The 18,556-nt window shown below is 50.8% G+C and overlaps 2 protein-coding genes across 2 annotated transcripts in view; one reads left to right on the top strand and one right to left on the bottom strand.

The window, feature by feature from the left end:
* Nucleotides 1-93: 93 nt before the first annotated feature.
* PDZK1IP1 (PDZK1 interacting protein 1) lies at nt 94-4,108 on the top strand. Its single transcript, XM_005862321.2, has 3 exons — nt 94-442; nt 3,077-3,172; nt 3,706-4,108. The coding sequence occupies exons 1-3, from the start codon at nt 357-359 to the stop codon at nt 3,776-3,778; spliced, it is 255 nt and encodes an 84-aa protein (XP_005862383.1). The 5' UTR covers nt 94-356; the 3' UTR covers nt 3,779-4,108.
* A 10,595-nt stretch (nt 4,109-14,703) lies between these two features.
* The window catches only part of LOC102262973 (cytochrome P450 4X1), a 46,890-nt gene continuing 43,037 nt past the window's right edge, over nt 14,704-18,556 (bottom strand). Inside the window, exons 10-12 of the mRNA XM_005862319.2 lie at nt 17,762-17,826; nt 16,279-16,361; nt 14,704-15,487 (exon numbers count right to left, since the gene is read on the bottom strand). Of these exons, the coding sequence (XP_005862381.1) occupies nt 15,319-15,487; nt 16,279-16,361; nt 17,762-17,826 (317 nt within the window). The 3' untranslated portion in view covers nt 14,704-15,318. The remainder of the gene's footprint in view (nt 15,488-16,278; nt 16,362-17,761; nt 17,827-18,556) is intronic.

Raw genomic sequence — 18,556 nt, 5'->3', positions numbered from 1 at the left:
GCCCTGCAGGTAACCCATGATGAGGGGGCTCTGGGCCACCTGGACCTCAGACACAGTATTCTGAGGCCTGTTCCCTCCTCAGTTCCTCATTTCTCCTTTGAACTCCTGTTTTCCTTCCTCCAAATCTTCATTTCTTTCTTCAGCTCAGTGGAGTGTCAGATGGGTCCTCCTTCCCACCCCTGCCACCCAGAAGGTCTCCTCTGGCCCTGGCAGCTGGCTGATGACCTCTAGCACAGGCCCCAGCCCTTGGGGTGGGAGGCCCTCCCCACTATTCTGTACTCAACAGCCCCACTGTGGCCAGATCACTGTAGCACCCTCACTCCCCTCCTCCAGGCCTGGGGAACCTGCAGCCCTGGATGCAGGGCCTGATCGCCATGGCCGTGTTCCTGGTCCTCGTTGCAATCGCCTTTGCTGTCAACCACTTCTGGTGCCAAGAAGAGCCGTGAGTGCTTCCTGGGGACCCTGGGGGCCCTGGGGGCTGGACCGCCACGGGCAGGGTGGCCCCAGGACCATGGCTACTGCTCCAGTAGAAACCCAGGGTCCAGTCCTCTCATGGTGTAAAAGGGACGCTGAGGCTCGACGTCTTGGGCTACAGCACCAGCTCACTGGCTCCCAGACCTGCCTGCGAGGCCCCACTGCTCGGTGCTCACTCACTGGGAGGGTGGGGAAATGGCTCCTCTTCTCAGAGTCTATCTGTATAGTTGATACAGCTGCCCAGCCCACGATGTGGGCTGTGAAACCTCTGGAAAGGAAGGCTCTGTCCTTCCCTGGGGTCAGCTGCCGTGCCACACGCGGGGGTACAGAGGGGCAGTGGGACAGGCACCCCTGTGCTCACAGGCTCCCCATTGGCAGGGGAGGCAGATCTGAAAGCAGCCCGCAGAAGTGCAAGTACTGCCCCTAAGGGGAGAGCAGAGTGCAGTGCAGGCCTGACCCATCTGGAGAGCAGGGGTGGTCCAAGAAGGCCTCTGCTGCACCTTTACCTCAAAGCCAGTCTCAGGATAAGGTAGCCTGGAATGGAGACTGGAGTCAGGGAAGAGTGCCCTGGGGTCCTGAGTTAAGGGCAGGGCACTGAGGTAGAGGGGCTGGGCTGAAATCTGGCCCACTCAGCATTTGCCAACCCCAGGGCAAGGCTGCAGCTGCCCCAGCTCTCACCCACATGGTCTGGGGCCACGGTGCAAGGAGTAGCCCTGCACAGCCCACTGAGAAACACAACATCTCATGGGTGGAGAGAGGGATAGAGAGGTCCAAGATAGGCCAGTGATGAAGGCACGGGCCAGGCCAAGCAGACCCCTGCACAGCAATGTGCTGAACCGTGGGCTTCTCCCCAGTGCGGTGGGGATCTAGTGCAAGTTTGCAAGTGGTTCTGGTTGCCCTCAGTGGGCATGTGCAAGGAGAGCAATGCAGAGGCTGGGTATGAGGTCAGGAGAGAGTCTGGATGATGGAGGTGACAAGAGAATGCAGAGAGGCGACATGTCTAGATTGTCTGCTGCCTAGGAATCAGACCCCCTGGGATAGAGGGATGGAGACAGCAGCAGGCAAGAGGGAGGAAGGACAGGGAAACATTTAGGCTTCTGACAAGACTCAAAGCCAGTCTCAGGATAGGGTAGCCTGGAATGGAGACTGGAGTCAGGGAAGAGTGCCCTGGCATCCTGAGTTAAGGGCAGGGCACCGAGGTAGAGGGGCTGGGCTGAAATCTGGCCCACTCAGCATTTGCCAACCCCAGGGCAAGGCTGCAGCTGCCCCAGCTCTCACCCACATGGTCTGGGGCCACGGTGCAAGGAGTAGCCCTGCACAGCCCACTGAGAAACACAACATCTCATGGGTGGAGAGAGGGATAGAGAGGTCCAAGATAGGCCAGTGATGAAGGCACGGGCCAGGCCAAGCAGACCCCTGCACAGCAATGTGCTGAACCGTGGGCTTCTCCCCAGTGCGGTGGGGATCTAGTGCAAGTTTGCAAGTGGTTCTGGTTGCCCTCAGTGGGCATGTGCAAGGAGAGCAATGCAGAGGCTGGGCATGAGGTCAGGAGAGAGTCTGGATGATGGAGGTGACAGGGGAATGCAGAGAGGCAACATGTCTAGACTGTCTGCTGCCTAGGAATCAGACCCCCTGGGATGGAGGGATGGAGACAGCAGCCGGCAAGAGGGAGGAAGGGCAGGGAAACATTTAGGCTTCTGACAAGACCACTCCTGAGACACAGAACACAAAAGCAGAGCTGGGGCAACTGCTGTGCACTCCCACAAGGGGAGCACCCCTCAGCCAGAAGTTGGGCTTATGGCTGGTGAGTGCAGAGGCAGTGGCAGGAGACTCTCCCACCTCCGCAACAGCGCTAAGGATGTCCAATGCTGGCTTAGGGGAGCAGACCTAAGCCATCAGTTGGACATCCCCACTGGTGGTCAGTGCACTCCCACAGGGGGAGCACCCCTCAGCCAGAAGTTGGGCTATGGCTGGTGAGCACAGAGGCAGTGGCAGGAGACTCTCCCACCTCCACGACAGCGCTAAGGATGTCCAACTGCTGGCTTAGGGGAGCAGACCTAAGCCATCATTTGGACATCCCCCAGGGGCTCCCAGACTGCGAGAGGGCGCAGAACAGGCTGAGGAATCCCCCACCCCTGAGTGCATGAATTTTATGCACCAGGCCTCTAGTCTTAAATAAGGGGCCAGGAGCTTTGCTCTTTCTCTACTGATCCCAGCTCTGTCTTCAGTGGCTGGTGACCACGGTGCTCCTGCTGCCTGGGAAAGTCCTGTGGACATCTTGAGCAGATCCTGAGTCCTGCGGGGTCTGGTCTGGGGCTAAGCTGAGCCAGAAGAACAGCAAAGGGAGGCTGCCAGTCTTGGGCTGGGACCTGTGGCTCCCACCATAGAGCAGGCAGAAAGGTGTGAGGGTCCATGGAGTGGTGCCAGAATCAGGTGCTGCCAGGGGCCCCACAGGAGAGAGGGGCTTCTGCTAAGGGGCAGCAGCCTCTGCCCTTGGACTTGTGAGAACCAGGGCCCAGACAAGGCCTTACTGGATGTGGGGAGAAGGGGGTACAAGAAGGGAGGGGCTCCAGAGAGCTCTCCTGATGAATCCTGTCCCCAGGGAGCCTGTGAACATGGTCGTGACCGTTGGCAACAAGGAAGATGGGATCCTGGCAGGAACGGAAGGAAAGTACTCCTCGATGGCGGCCAGCTTCAGGTGAGGTGCTCCAGGGGCTGGGACATCAGGACCAGGTGCTTCTGCTGGAGCTGGAGGGGAGGATGGGACTCCTGTGAGGAGAGAGGGTGCACGAGGGGACTGGTGAGCGATGGGGGCTTGATGAGGACCGCAGGTCCATGGGGACAGGAAGCCTTAGTTTGGGGAGAGGAAGGGGATAGGGACTTGGTGGGGGAAGGGGCTCAGTGAGTGGATTGGGGCTCAGGAAGGATGCAGTGGGGAAAGGGACTCTAAAGAGAGGAGTTGGGGGACTCTGTGTTGGAAGAGTGCTCAGTGGGGAGGTGGTCTCATTAGGGGGCTCATTGGGGCCTGTGTGGAGGGGCTCAGTGGAGGGGTTCAGGGAGGTGGTAATGAGAGACCTCCAGTGTCAGGTGCACAAGACCAGATGTGGTCAGGGGAACCCCTTCTGGGACTCAAAAGTCTCCTCTGAAAGATGCTGTTCTCACAAGTGCAGAATGGGGCAGGGAGAAGGGGATGGGAGGGAAGGTGTAATGACCCCTGTCACCCTCTTTCAGGTCCAATGAGCATGAGAACGCCTATGAGAATGTCCGGGAGGAGGAGGGCAAGGTCCGGAGCACCCCCATGTGACCCCACTTGCCGGTGGCCCCCAGCGCTGATCCTGGGCGCCTGGAATCAATGCCATGCCTCTGAGCAGGAATCTACAGCAACAGGCCGACTTCTCCACCACACCCCACCCCACCCCACCCTCCTATGAATCCTCCTTCGGAACTCAGACTGTGCCTGGGATGGGGCTCCGCTGTGGCTCTGAGGTCTCCTGGGGGGTCTCCCACTCAATTCAATTCAGGAGACCCTTCTGAAGGAGACAGTCAGCTCAGCACCTCCCATCCTGTCTACTTTTCCTCCCCTCACTGTGGAAATGGCCTTATTTCTGTGAATAAAACCTTTTTGTACTTCGAAGGCTCCCAGGGCTCAGAAACAGCCCCTCAGGCAGCCCCTACCTTGCGTTCTGAATCGAGACAATCAGTACCAACGCTGCTCTCCAGGCGGCATTGGAGGGTTACCCAGGAAGCCCTCTCTAGGAGGCCCCGTGGGGCCAGGGGGCTGCCAGGAAGCCCACCCTTATTCCAGGCAGCACAACCCCCTCCCGCCGGCTCCATGCTGCCTGGCACTGTGGTGGGTTCACTTATATCTCACCCATTCAGCTCCACCCCCCTCCACAACCCTCTCTGGGTGGGCTTCCTGCATGGGAAGCACCAGGAAAGAGTCTTGGACTAGGGACTTAGGAAGCGCAGATTTGAGTGCCTGCTGCTCCACCAACTTGCTGTGTGACTTTGGGAAGAGTCACCATCCTCTCTGAACTCAGCTTCCCTTCTGTGGCTGGTTTGGCCAGTCTCACCACAGAACCAGTCCTGGGGTGGGGATGGGGGTGGGGTGGGGGTGGAGTCAAGCTCCCTGTGAGAGTGAAGCAGGAAGGAGAGAGAGGAGGCATGACTTAGCTGCTGGCTGACCTTGCAGGCCCCTCACTTCTGTGACTGTCATTCTTATGGGAACAGCCTCTGTCTCTCTGTCTGGGGTGACAACCAGAGTCAGACTCACCCCGGAGCACCCCCAGATGCAGAGGAGTGGGGCTGCAAGGTAGGAGGCAGACCACTTGTCCCCAAGATCTCCCTCTGCCGACTGTCCCAACCTGTCACAGCGTCTTCACTTCACCGTTTGTAGCCATGCCTCTGCTGTTCTAAGGCTTCACTCAGATGCCCTGGGCGGCCCATCTGAAGTCCGGATGATGCCTTCTCTCCTCACTGGGGTTTGCAGCCTGCAGCAATGGGAAGACCCGGACAGAAGGGCGGCAGGGTCTTTGCCCCAGGCTTACCCTTCCTCTGCTGTGGGGACTTGGGCAAACCTCCTCTCCTTTCTGAGCTTCAGCTCAGTGAATTGTGGCGGTAGCTCTTGTGATTCCCCCTCTAGGCTTTTGCTCAAGTGATGATTAAGATGATTTTCAAGATCACTTCCCTCATGCTCAGAGTATCATGAGCAGAAATACTGCTTGGGAATTGTACTTCAAGCAGCCACCCCCTGGGCGGATGCCTCCTCACCCACCTCTGCTAGTTTCAACTCTGCATATTCCTTTTTTTCTTGGCCCAAACAAGGTTCCTCTTCCGTTAGGAAGTCTTCCTTGATTAGACCAGAGGGCAGAGCTCGGGGACTGAAGGAGAGAGGGAGGTTCCTAGCGGCAGAATACCTCTTCCTCCTCTCCAGCCTCAGGCCTGAGCTTTGGCTGCCTGGATCCGATTCTCCTTGCATGAAGCTACATTCCCTGCCACTGCTGCCCACAAGGTGTCCCGAGGGTGGGGTGGGTTTGAGTCCGGCCCCCCAGGCCTGCTAGGGCCCAGAGGCAGAGCCACCATCCCCCTGCAGCAAGTGAAGCCTGCGCCTCTCACCTGTTAGGTTTTACCAGGTGGGATGGGCTCGCAGGGGCCTGCCCAGGTTCCAGGGCCTCTTCAGCCCCGCCCCATGCTGGCAGGACCAGGATGGTGGGAACTCCGGGGGTCCTTGCAGGTGCTGGGCTGGCACTGACCTTTCTACGCCCCCCCCCCCTTGTTCCTGCCCTGACAGGGGGCAAGGGGTAAGGGGCTGTGGGCCCCAGAACTGCTGGAGCCCCCAATCCTTATCGCTGGTTCCCACCTGCCCAACTGGCCAGATGAGGGAGGGAAAGGAGGCTGGGCTCGGGCCAGGGCGGCGCTTAATGACCCTCCGGGGGCCTAATCTCCGACAGGCAGCCGCTGAGCGGCTCAGGCTGGCTCCTGGAGGAGGCTGATAACGTACCAGCTGGGCCCCCCACCATCTATCCGGGCGGCACAGCCCGTCCCGAGGGGGCGGCGCTCACGGGTCTGGGGAGGGAGCCCGTGGGCTGGGGCGGAGGGGATTCCAAGCTCCGGGAGTGACAGATGAGGGGGCGGGCCCGAGCCCGCGGGGCGGTGGGGTGGGCACGCAGGAAACCCCACATGGCCGGTGCTGCTTTACGCCTTCCCGCCTCCTTCCCACTCCTTTCTCCCCGTTAAGGACCTCTCCACCCGGACCGGCTCTCCCAGCCTTTATCGATCTCCGATCTCCATCACCGTTTGTCTCTTTCTGGGGGCGTCTCTTGGCCTTTGTTCTTATCTTCATCTCCTTGCCTCGGCCCGGTCTCCCTTGCTCCCTCCACCTGAGCTCAGCGCTCACCGTCCCCTCTCCCATTGCATCCTTTCTCTATTTCCAGCTGGTTCTCCCCATTGCTCCCCCCTACCCCCACCCTCCGCACAGGCCCAAGCTGCCCTGATGTGACCGGTGGAGGGTAAAGTCCCTAATGGAGTCTCCCTTCCTTGTGCCGCATCACCTCCCTCTCCCCCGCCCCCCCTCCACTTGCTCTCCGGGCAGAACGCTCAAATTGCGCACATCCTGGCTCTAGGGCCAGCAGGGTCTCTCTCTCATTCTTGCTCCTCCTACTTCCTGGAATAGGATTTGCACCTTTCTTTTTCTTCCCCTACCTAACACGTGTGGATTTCACAGGGTTACAGAGTAGATTACGCCCAAATTCAGGCTCTGCAGGCTCCACCCAGGAACTGCGGATCTAAGGTAGATTGCAGCACAGCTTACTTCAATTAGACTTGAGGAGGAACTTCCAGCCTGGAGTTCTATCTTGAGTGTCCCCTGTTATATATAGGCCACAGTGCCAGGCCATCTAGATGATTTTCAAGATTACTTCACTCATGCTCAGGGTATAATGAGCAGAAGTACTACTTGCGTATTGTGCTTCCAGGAGCCATCAGATCTGAACTACTGCTGGGCAGTCTCCTCGGGCCCAGGGTAGAGGTGAGGTGTGGGGTGCGGAGTGTCACTGGGAGGGGATGTGACCCAAGTCACACACACTCTGCCCTGTCCCCTTGGACCAACCCCACAGGTGAGTCAGATGGCTGGAGCTGTCAGACTTGCTCTGGGACCAGGGCAGGAAGCACCTGCCCCCCCTCCAGATCTGACCTGGGGCCTAGACCCCCCGCCCTCATCCCGCCCCCTCCTTCCAGTTTTCAGTCCCTGGAAGAACACACAGTGGCCAAGGCTTTGAGCGTGAGAGTCTTGCAGACTTGGGTTCAGATTCCAGCTGTGGTCTCACTGCTGGTGGGACCGTTCAGGTGCTCCACCCACTTGCCAGCAAACTGGTTCTGTCAAGTCTTCCCTCAGGGCTGCTGAGGGAGGAAGGAGATAATGCATGTTACTGTGGCACCCAGGACTTGCCAGAAGACCATCTAGGCCAGCCGTGGGCAAACTACGGCCTGCGGGCCGGATCCGGCCCGTTTGAAATGAATAAAACTAAAAAAAAAAAGACCGTACCCTTTTATGTAATGATGTTTACTTTGAATTTATATTAGTTCACACAAACACTCCATCCATGCTTTTGTTCCGGCCCTCCAGTCCAGTTTAAGACAACTTGCTGTCTGTTTACTTGCCTTTGTCCAGCTCCAGCCTGATTGTTCTTCAAGAACAAGAATGGGTCACTTCCCTCTGTGTGTCACTAGCACCCAGGACAGGGTTGAACTCTGGGGAAGGGAAGCCCTGGGCTTGGTGAAGAGACTCAAAGGAAGGAAGGAACTAAACCTCAGCTATCTGTCCAGCTGTAAATCTGTCCATACCCCTCAATCCCACACAGGTGCATACACACATGGGCACACCCACACACATGTTCTCTCTCTCTCTCTCTCTCTCTCTCTCTCTCTCTCTCTCTCTCTCTCTCTTTTGTTGAAGGTCCTAGGATCGGTGACAAGCTCTTCTGAACATAATTGTTCCTTCTGGCCTTCAGATTTTTGTTTGTTTGTTTTATTTTGTGTGTGTGTGGGGAGATGGTTTTGGTCTGCCTGTAACCTCGGCTGCCATCTGGTGGCTGCACACTTCACAGGAAGAGCAGATTCAGTGTAGCCTTTGAACTTGAGCTTCAGGTGGGGCTCTTCCCCCTTAGGCACTGGGACCAGAGACCCTCCCATGGCTTGTCCCTAGGAACCCCTACAGCAATGGTTCTCAACCTTCTGGCCCTTTAAATACAGTTCCTCATGTTGTGACCCCCAACCATAAAATTATTTTCGTTGCTACTTCATAACTGTAATGTTGCTACTGTTATGAATCGTAATGTAAATATCTGATATGCAGGATGGTCTTAGGCGACCCCTGTGAAAGGGTCGTTCGACCACCAAAGGGGTTGCGATCCACAGGTTGAGAACCGCTGCCCTACAGGTTGTGCCAGCTCCTTTCTCCATCTTCCCATGGACTTCAAGGGCAGCTAGGCCTCCAGGGCTCCTCTTGTGGCCCTTTCAGAAATTGTCTGGATGCCCAGTGGCTTCTGCCCTGGGGCATTATTTCAGAGGACACCATGTTTGCTGCAGACCTTAGCCCCCTGGAGAGGCAGGAGAGAGAGAGAGTTATGTCAAAGGGGATGAGTCCCAGTACGGTCATGAGCAAAGTGGAAGATGATGGAGCCGGGACACTGCTCTAGGTTGTGCAGCCTGTGCCTCCACTCCCCAGGCCTTGCAAGCTGGCTCGGGCCTGGGTCAGCCTGCAGGGAAGGGCGCCTTTTTCTGATTCTCACAAAGGCCCAATATAGGCTAGGGAATAGCATTGAGAATGGCAGGTGCCAGAGGACAAGCAGGAATGTGTGCGGGTGACTGCATTTATGGACACATGGCATTTAGGAGCTGTGTGGCATCTACAGGCGACGGAGGAGGACAATGGGTTCTCAGTTCAGGTCTGAAGGTCAGGTGAGCAGTTAGTAATTGAGCCAGGGATTTTGCCCTCAAGTGGGAGGTTTAAAGCCCAGGTCTGGGTCAGGCAGCCCGATTCAGCCGCTCTGACACTTAGTACCTGTGACCTTGGGTAAGTCAACTCCACCCCAGAGCTCTGGCTTACTCATCTGTAAATTGGGGCAGTAAATGGGGGCTATCTAATAAGAGATGTCGTGACAATTAAAAGAAACTGCACATAAAATACATAGAATAGTGCACTGGCAGGGTGGCTCAGTTGGTTGGAGCTTTGTCCTGTACACCAAAAGGTTGTGGGTTTGATTTCCAATCAGGGAACATACCTAGGTTGCAGGTTTGTTCCCTGGCTGGAGCACATATAGGAAGCAACCAATCTCTCTCTCTCACTCTCTCTCTCTGTCTCCCACTCTCTCTCTCAAAAAAAACAACAACAAACAAAAAACAAACACACACACACACACACAATAAAAAAATGTCCTTTGGTGAGGATTAAAAAAATACATAGAATAGTGTCTAGCACAGTTAGTGCACAATAAATATTAGTGATTTATTTCTATTTTTATTATTATTACATGGATGCAAGACCACAGTGTGTAAGAGCTAGCAAAATCCTTAAGCCCAGCCCATTTTGCACCATGGAACCTGAAGACTTGGATGGGATGGCACTTGCCCAAGTCATGTAGCAAGTCAGGGTGAGAGGCAGGCTAGAGGCTCTGCATGGCTGGAGGTACAGAATATGCTGGGCCCAGCTGCTCTCTTGGACCTCTGGAGGCAACACCACAACGGGGCTGGTTGCACAGGTTCGTTCTGCACTGCTGAGGCCGGTACAGTCTGTACACGGACTTTGCAAATGAATAACTGGGCTGTAAACCAGGTCCAGCTGTAAACTTGGGGGTGTGGGATGAGGGTGGTGAAGACAGGCACTGGAAAAGTGGGGAAAGGGTCAGGGAGGAGAGGGAACTCCAGTGGGCAGAGAAAGCTGATGGAAGCATCTTCCATGCCCTAAGAGCTAATGTCCCGAAACAAGGGACTTCCCCCCACACCCGAGCACAGTGATGGTGATTTTCACACGAAACTGAAGGCTTCCGTATGGCTTGTAGGATGCTTTTTGACCGAAGCCCCATTCTGATCCGATCAGGTTGTGTAACTGGACCCACTGTCTTGAAGAGAAAATGAGGGAGGGAGGGAGGGAGGGAGGGAGAGAGAGAGAGAGAGAGAGAGGAGAGAGAGAGAGAGAGAGAGAGAGAGAAATGGGAGCTGAAGAAAACAGAATGCTTACCATTGCAGCCCTTACAGTCCCCTTGGAAAGCTGCATCTGGGAAAGCGGAGAGAGGCCCCTTCAAGAGCCTAAGAGAAGTGGTTGGCATTTGCTGTTTCTGCCTCCGTCCTTCCCACTCACTCCATGTCTTTCACACCCAACACTCTGCAGAGACTGCTCTCACCACGGGCACTACTGGTATAGTCCCATCTTCTTGTTACAAGATACAATGTCTTATTTGATCCCCTGCTCCTAACACAATAGGCTAGGAGCCATTTTTCTTGAGGAGCTGCTCCTGACCACCTGCCCTCAGCCCCCCAGGCTCCCACGTTGGTCATGATGCTGCTCTCTGGACAACACTGTGAACTCTGGATTCGGTGAGACACAGACCTCATCTGCCCTGTGTGTCCAGCACAAGCTGAAAAAACAGGAGGTCCCCAGTCAATACTTGTTCAAAGAATGACCTGGGGACCTTATCCACTCCATTATTTATAGTACTTCCTTTGAAGTATCAACTTCCAAATTTGCGCCTTCAGCCCCATCCCCTCCAGGACACTGTTGCCTTGTTCTCAACTCCTCAAGCACCTCAGGTCCAAAATAGAATTCCTGGTCTTTCACCAACCTAAGCCCTTGTTCCTGTTAGTGGCATCTGCACCCATCCACCCAGGCCAGGGATGGATTCACACTGAATGCCCCTCCCTTACCCCTACCACCAGCTCCCTGGCTTCTGGTCTCCATCTTGCCGGGGTTATTTTGTTTTCACTCTTGTTGAACCCTCACACCACCCCCCATCCTGCCACTAGAGAGACCTTTCCCAAACACAGCCAACCAGGATCAGCCCTTCACACCTCCAGGCCAGTGCAGCTTAGTGGCTGTGGACATGGCCCTGAAACCAGACTGTCCTGGGCAAATCGCACCCTGCCAATTTTTCAGTGCCTGAATATGAAAACAAAGGGTGAAATTATGGCTACCGTATAGGTTTGTGGTGACGAGTAAATGAGTTAAATACGTATAGAAAGCATTTAGTAAATGTTCAGTGAGGGTTAAAAACAGCCATCATTATCTTCCTTTGAGCTTTGCCTGCACTATCTAGAGTTGCCACTAGATGGCCACACTGGAGGCTTTCTGCGACTCCGCACACTCTAATCTCCCACCCCTCCTTTCCTCCCAGGCTGTTTCACATCTCAGTGTTCATGTTCAGGGCTCATGCTTTTTCCTTCTGCGTCCTCACCTCCTTCAGGATGATTCTCTGGCACCTCTTTCCCTACCACACTCACAGGGTGGGACTCTGCTCTGTCTGTGAGCTCCTGGAGGGCGGGGCATCCCCAGGCATCTGGCATAGTCCCAGCATAGAACAAAAGTGCTGGGTGTTTTTGAATGAATTAATATGTGCATTAACCAATTAACCTCTCTGGGTCTCTGTTTTCTTTTCCTTAAATGAACATTTAAAAGAGAATCTACTTTATATTTTTGGTGAGATTCCAATGTAAAGACCTGGCATCCTGTAGACCCAGGGCCACCATGCACAGCCACCTGTCTGCCAACCACAGCCCATTACCATTGCCCACCAGCTATTGCCTACCCTAGGCTCACTCCTATCACCTGGCCCAGCTGAGAATATTAAAAATGTTTACTTCTTCCCAAAGCTCCTTCTTTACCAAGTAAGGTCTGGAATTAGTCTGCAAGTCGGCCAGCTGCGCTGGGTGGTTGACAGATCAGCTGAGCCCAATGGGCTCCCATTTACCTGAAAAGCACAACCGCAGTCTCTTGCCCTGAAGCCCCACCATCTCCTGAATGACCGATCCTCCTTTTCCCCATCCACCTCAGTTCCTGTCTGGGGTCGGGCTGAAGGGCTGATTCCTGGCCACTCCCCATGGATCTCTGTATTCTGACACTGCCTATATCTGAATGGCCTTAGTTCCTGACCCTTTCCATTAAACCTCTCAAGTAATGACTCTTCCTTAGGACAGACTCCCAGGAGTGTAATGTCTCCATCAAAGAAGATAAGCCTTTCTGAGGGTCTTGTAATGTACATGCTCACTATTGGTTTCCTAAGGGTTTTACATTTACTCCGTTACACCACAGTGTAAGTAGCGAGGGGGGCAGTGGATTCCAGTTTGCTTTGAGGCCAAACATTTTCTAAAAGTTTGCTTACAAAACGTATGGCTCTATTTTTTGCCAAAAGTTTGTTCCTATTCTTTATCTCCGCCCCCGCGCCCCCCTCCCCTCCCCTCCCTATAGCTTGCAATATCTTGAATAGCAACCAGGTGGCAGAGTTTACACAGTCCCTGGGAAGATGGATGCTGGTCCAGCAACCTGCCTTTTCCTGTGCAGAGGGGGGATTCTGTCCAGGTTGGGGGGCTGAGTGGAGTGGCTATTGATGGGATCCCTGGGGAGATGTGGGGGTGGCCTTAGTAGAGAGAGCCCTGGCTGGAAGTTAGTTTTTTGGGATTCTAGAACTGGCCCTGCCCTGCATCACATTCAGCTTCCATTTACTTCTTGAGGACTTCCTGTATGCTACGTATTATCCAACCACCACAGAGGAAGCCTCCATCACCAGGGTTTGTGTCTTAGGCAACCGGTCGGTTTATGGAGGTCTCAGGCAACGCAAAGCCCAAGAAAAATCTGTGTGCTCATGGGCCACCGGACAATAGTAATTAAAATGGAAGTTCGGATGGCTGATTTGTAAACCAGGTCATTGTGATGCAGGAAAGTGTGTTGACCAAGGTGGATGAGTTTGGTCTTGTTAAATTTTGCCTCCAGGAGGGATCTGGAGATGTTGGAAGAGAAGAGGTGGAACAGCATGCTCATGGATGAAATAGCTCCTGGTGAATGAGTTTACTTTTTGTCTTTTAGTCACTGAACTGTCCACCTGGGCACTGCCCTGGTGACTGAAGACACACTTCACAATGGTGTCCAGAGTCATTAGGAAAGGTGTTTGAAGAATTTCAGTTGTACCATGAGTGGAAAAAATATTTGGGGGCATTTGATTCAATGACAACATAAACATAAAATGGCTGGACTCTTAATTTTCCCCAAGGTAATTAATTATTTGATGAACATATTTTTAGTGTCCAGAGGAGGAGGGTAAGTTTGACCTGTCTTGGACGCCCAGAGAAGTCTAACCTGTATTTTCACATTCTTATACTGAAGATTCAATGGGGGGCCCTCATAAACTTGAATCCAGAAATTCTACTTCTAAGATTTATCTTATAAAACATTAAACAAGTTTACAAAGATATTTGTTAAAAAATATTCATAGCAGCATTGAGTGTGGCATTATAACGTGGCTTGGTAATAGCTTCCCCAGCTCAGGTCTTTCTCATGGGTTTTCATTGCCTCCTGGGCATCTGTTCTGTTGGGGCCCTCCAGGACCTCCCATTCAATGTGTACAAAACAACTCACCATTAACCTCCCGCTTCCCAGTCCATTTCTCCCTCTTAGACGTGTGGCAGGGACACATGGCCTCACTCATGCTCTTTCAAAGTGCTATCATTTTGCTGCTAGGAGGCCCATGAGAAAAAGTAGGGGTAGCTTCCATGATTGTCTTTCAGGTTTCAACTTATATGTCACCTTCTTAAAGAGAATTTTCTAGATAAACCAATTCAAAGTAAGTTCCCCTTGATTACTGTGTAGCTCAGCCCACTCATTTCCTCAGGGCACTTAATATAATTTGTAACTATCTCTCATTCATCTTCCATTTCGGAATACCAGCTCCATGAGGGCAGGGACCGTGTCTATTAACCCACTGAATCTCTAATGCTTATCAAAAGATCTGATATGTAGTAAGCACTTAAACATCAAATGAGTGATGAATCTGAAAATCATTAAGAAATTGCTGCCGGCTGTGGTGGCTCAGTGGTTGAGCATAGACCTATGAACCAGGAGGTCATGGTTCGATTCCCAGTCAGGGTACATGCCGGTTGCAGGCTCAATCCCCAGTAGGGGGCATGTAGGAAGCAGCCAATCAATGATTCTCTCTCATCATTGATGTTTCTACCTCTCTCTCCTTCTCCCTTCCTCTCTGAAATCATACAAATATATTTAAAAAAGAAAAAGAAAAAAATAAATTCATGTTCAGGCTTCACAAGAGTTGTTAGCACCAGGAAAATATGTAAGGTTGTCGTGACAATATTCCAAATGAAGGCTTTGTTAGCTAATACTCAAAGCCCAGAAACCATGCAGAAAAGTTTATGTTACTTCATGAAAATGTAGAAGTTCTATATGGTAACTGACAACATAAGTATTGTTTAAAAAGGAAAGTGAGAAAAATTACAAAGAACAGTTACAATCAAGGATTATTATCCATAACATATGAAGAACTGATATGAATCAATAAGAAAAAGACAACTTCATTGAAAAAGAAACATAGAAGATGCACAAATCATAGAGAACAAAACAAAAATAAACACAAATGGCCAATAAACATGTTTTTAAAACTACAAATAAGTTAAATATCTATTAATAGGAAAATAGTTAAATAAATAATGGTACATCATGAGCCAGGATTGGGAATGAAATGTATTTTTATTAAGTGATAAAAAGCAAGAACAATATGGATATGATCTCATCTATAAGAATACGTACATACAAATGTACATATGAAATGTATAGGAAAATGTTTGAAAGAATGCATACCAAACAATTCTGTTTTTAGAAAAAGCAGCAGGATTTGCCAGGGCAGGGAGGGGTGTGCTATGTGAAATGGATTTTTAGTTTTTATTCTACATGCTTTTTCTAGTGTTGGAAATCTCTTATAGTGAGAATACATTCACGTGTTACTATGTCATTCCGAAAGCTATTTTAAAAAATAACAGAACATGTATGGAAGTCTCTTCTCAAACTTCTTGGTATATAGCATTAATAGTAGCCAAAATCAAACTGAAAAGATGGGGAAATCTCTCAAAATCATACAGAAACAGATCTAGGTGACACCCTATGTCTCCTAGGAATGTTTTTGGATAATATGCAGCTCCACAGAGACCTCTATCGCACCTACCCATGACCTTCCCACCATACTTTGATTCCTTTCCATGTACTAGCAATTTACTACATTAAGCAATTTGAACCATTAGTAGCAATTTAATTTTAAGTAAAATTTTATAATCATTCTAGCCTGGGCTCTAACATTAGGAAATTTTTTTCAAGGACAAGTAGAGCCCATTCTTGGGTTTGAGGAGAACCTTAGGTACAATGGTAAGTGGCCTGGTGGGGTCGGGTGTAATCTTGAAGCGGAGCAGAATCATGGCAATGGCCACCTTTAACTCAGTCATGGCGAAGTGCTGCCCGATGCAGTTCCTGCAGACACCGAGAGAAAAGCAGAGATACCCGAACAAACGTGTTTCTCCTGACTCTGCAATACGATGCTAGAAGAGCAAGTCTGATGCTCCCAGTAAAGCAACATGTTCATTCTAAATGCCATACAAACTTTTGTACTCTGGGTTTACATGGTCTCCTGCGAGAATGTGAGCCAGGAGGCCCCAATGCAAGGGCCTCCCTAACCTCAGAGTTGTTTCTGCTGTGAGGATCTGATGGAAAACATGGTGACTGTCGTTCATATCACTGCATTTTATAATTGTGATGTGCTAAGAAAGTAAGTTACAATTACACAGTGGTGTGTATTTCACACACAGAGAGATAAATACATGAGGTGAAGGATGGGGAGGAATCTTTTCACAATGAAGATGTATATGAAATCATCATGATGTCCACTTTAAAGATCTTAGAATTTTATATGTCAGGCGTACATCAATAAGGCTAAAATAAAAAAAACACCTTTTTCTATTATTAGAAAAAAATAAATGCAGCCACTTGCATGGGGGGTAGACTACATTGAGCCTCTGAGCAACTGCTTGCCTCATGGGATAGCTTTCTGAGGCGTGACTTCCTAGGATGTGATAGAGAGGGCACTGTCCTTTGTGAAACTAAGTGGCCCTCTCAGGGGTTCAACTAGGCACCAAGACCTCCTCATGGTCAGGTGAGAAGATAGGGCTCCATGGAAGAATTTACAGAGCTGAGGCACTAAAGGAAAAATGCTGTCTCCAAGTAAACATTTTTGTATATTTTCAACAGCTTCAACTTGTCCTCACCTTGGTCCAGCTGAGAATGGTAGGAAGGAGTGGCTGTGTCTCTTATCATAATTATCCGGAGAGAACCTCATGGGGTCAAAGACCTGAAATGAGAGGTCATCCCCAACACTATTAACACATTCTTAAGCTACTACTTAGTCCTGATCAACCAAAATATACTGTGAACCACATATATAATTTCAAATGTTCTAGTAGTCACATTTTTAAAGGATGAAATGAATTTTAATCATGGAATTTATTTAACAGAAAATATCATTCCAACATCTACCCAATACACATAGTTATTAAGGAAATAGCTCACATTTTTGGGTACATGTTCAAAATCCAGTGTGAATTTTTTCCAGCACATCAGTTTTGACCAACCACATTTCAAGTCCTCAATAACCTCATGTGCTAATAGCTACCACGCGGAACAGTGCAACTCTAGACCTCTGACCATGTCTGACTTCCCAAATGACTAATCTGCTACCCAGACTAAGTAAGGGGAAAGCAGAAATGCTATGGGCAGTGGTATGGTTTTCACTTTGGAGGTAAGAGAGCACCTACTTAGAAGTCAAGTCAAAATGATTGCGTGATCATTGTTACTGGGATATGCAGTCCAACTTCCCATTACATGTAACCGATCTTTAACCCTAGCAGCTTTTGTAAAAGGAAGCATCAAACATGTGTTTAAAGTTTTGAGAATATGGAATGAAGGAACTCAGGTATGCTACACCTCTTCTTTTTGCCTCTCTAGATCCTTTCTCCTCCCTGCTTTGGGCTCTAAGAAGCTGACCCACATGTTGTTCTGTTGGGTTTGGCCAAGAAAATATATTGATAGGAGGCCTGAGGGGTGGGAGGAGAGAGCATTCAGGGTATTTACTTCCTGGGCCCCTACCTGCCAGGTTGTCTAAGGTGGGCTGCATGCTTGACTGACAGCCATGGCTCCTGTCTGATGGCCTTTTCCAGAAGCTCTCTCTCTCCAGGTTCGTCACCCTCTCTCCCGTGTCTCACCAGGCCAGGAAGTGATAAGCCCTTTGGCAGTTATTTGCTCCATTTTGCTTTTTTTAAACCCTAATCCATACCTTTATCAAAAGTTCCTTCATAAAACTCTTCTCAAATTGCCCAGCATGAGGGGATACTTGATTTCCTTCCAGAACCCCGATTGTGAAATCCAGGAAAAGGGGGCTTTAGTGACCTGTATTACTACTGACCATTGGCACTCATGCAGATATCTAGGTAAGTGCGTGGCAGAGCTTGCTGAGTAAATGGCCGCAGCAATTAGAGCAGCCCGTGTGACGTTAGGCCAATTTGTTCATTCAAAGCAAAGATAAGGTAGGAATAGAGGGAAAGGACCGTTTTCCTTTAGTGGGAAAGTTTTACATTTTTGGTTTTTATGTTTATTTTTGTTTGCTGTATCATTTTCCACTTCCATGCAGAGCTAACAGAAAGTGAATTTCATGGCATTGGTTCTCTGAAGTATTTATGTGGAAGACAGTCATACCTTGGGGTTTTCCCAGACGGCAGGGTTGTGGTGAAGACCCCAAATATTGAGAGTCACGGTCACTCCTGAGAAAGGGGAGAGATAACAGAGATTGTAGGAGAAAGACTAAGCAGTGGGCTACTCCTCTACCACTCTTCAGTAAGACTTTTCTTCTACAAGGACAAGAGCTAGCTCCTGGCAGAGATCTGGGCACTGCAGCTGATGCCAGGAGTGAAGGTCCTGTGGGAAGACGACACTTGGTGGCACCTGAGTTTTCAAAGCAATGATCTACTTAACACATGACTCTATCTTAAAGAGCGATTGGTATCACATCAAAACATGCTTATGCTTCCTGCTGCCTCTGGAAATCACTTATGCAATGATCCCTCCTTATCCATGGGGACACGTTCTAAGACCCCAAGTGAAACCCTGAAACTGGGGATAGTACAAAACCCTATGATGAAGTTTAATTTATAAATTAGGCACAGTAAGATATTAACAATAATTAATAATAAAATAGGACAATTATAATAATACTAGAGGCCCGGTGCACGAATTTGTGCATGGGTGGGGTCTGGCTGGCCAGGCCCCAGTCAGGGCAAATCAGGGCTGGGCCTGTCAGGAGGAGGAGACGGCAGGAGGTTGGCTGGCCGCTGCATGGCCTGCCCCAATTGGACTGGATCAGGGCTGGGCTGGCTGGGGGAAGGGCTGTGGGTGATTGGCTGGCGGGCCCCACCCCCGATTAAGGTTGGGGGGCCAGTGGGTGCAGGGCTGGCCATGGGGAGGGGCTGTGGGCAGTGGGCCAGCCAGCCCTGA

This window comes from Myotis brandtii, unplaced genomic scaffold (genome assembly GCF_000412655.1).
Source record: "Myotis brandtii unplaced genomic scaffold, ASM41265v1 scaffold1631, whole genome shotgun sequence".
Classification (NCBI taxonomy): Eukaryota; Metazoa; Chordata; class Mammalia; order Chiroptera; family Vespertilionidae; genus Myotis; species Myotis brandtii.
Note: the sequence above shows the minus strand (reverse complement) of the source record. Positions and strands in the feature narration are given on the sequence as shown.

Coding starts and splice junctions, on each gene's coding strand:
- PDZK1IP1 (XM_005862321.2), top strand. CDS start 357: ATGCAGGGCCTGATCGCCATGGCCGTGTTCCTGGTCCTCGTTGCAATC. Junction 443..3,076: donor TTCTGGTGCCAAGAAGAGCC/GTGAGTGCTTCC, acceptor TCCTGTCCCCAG/GGAGCCTGTGAACATGGTCG. Junction 3,173..3,705: donor TCGATGGCGGCCAGCTTCAG/GTGAGGTGCTCC, acceptor ACCCTCTTTCAG/GTCCAATGAGCATGAGAACG.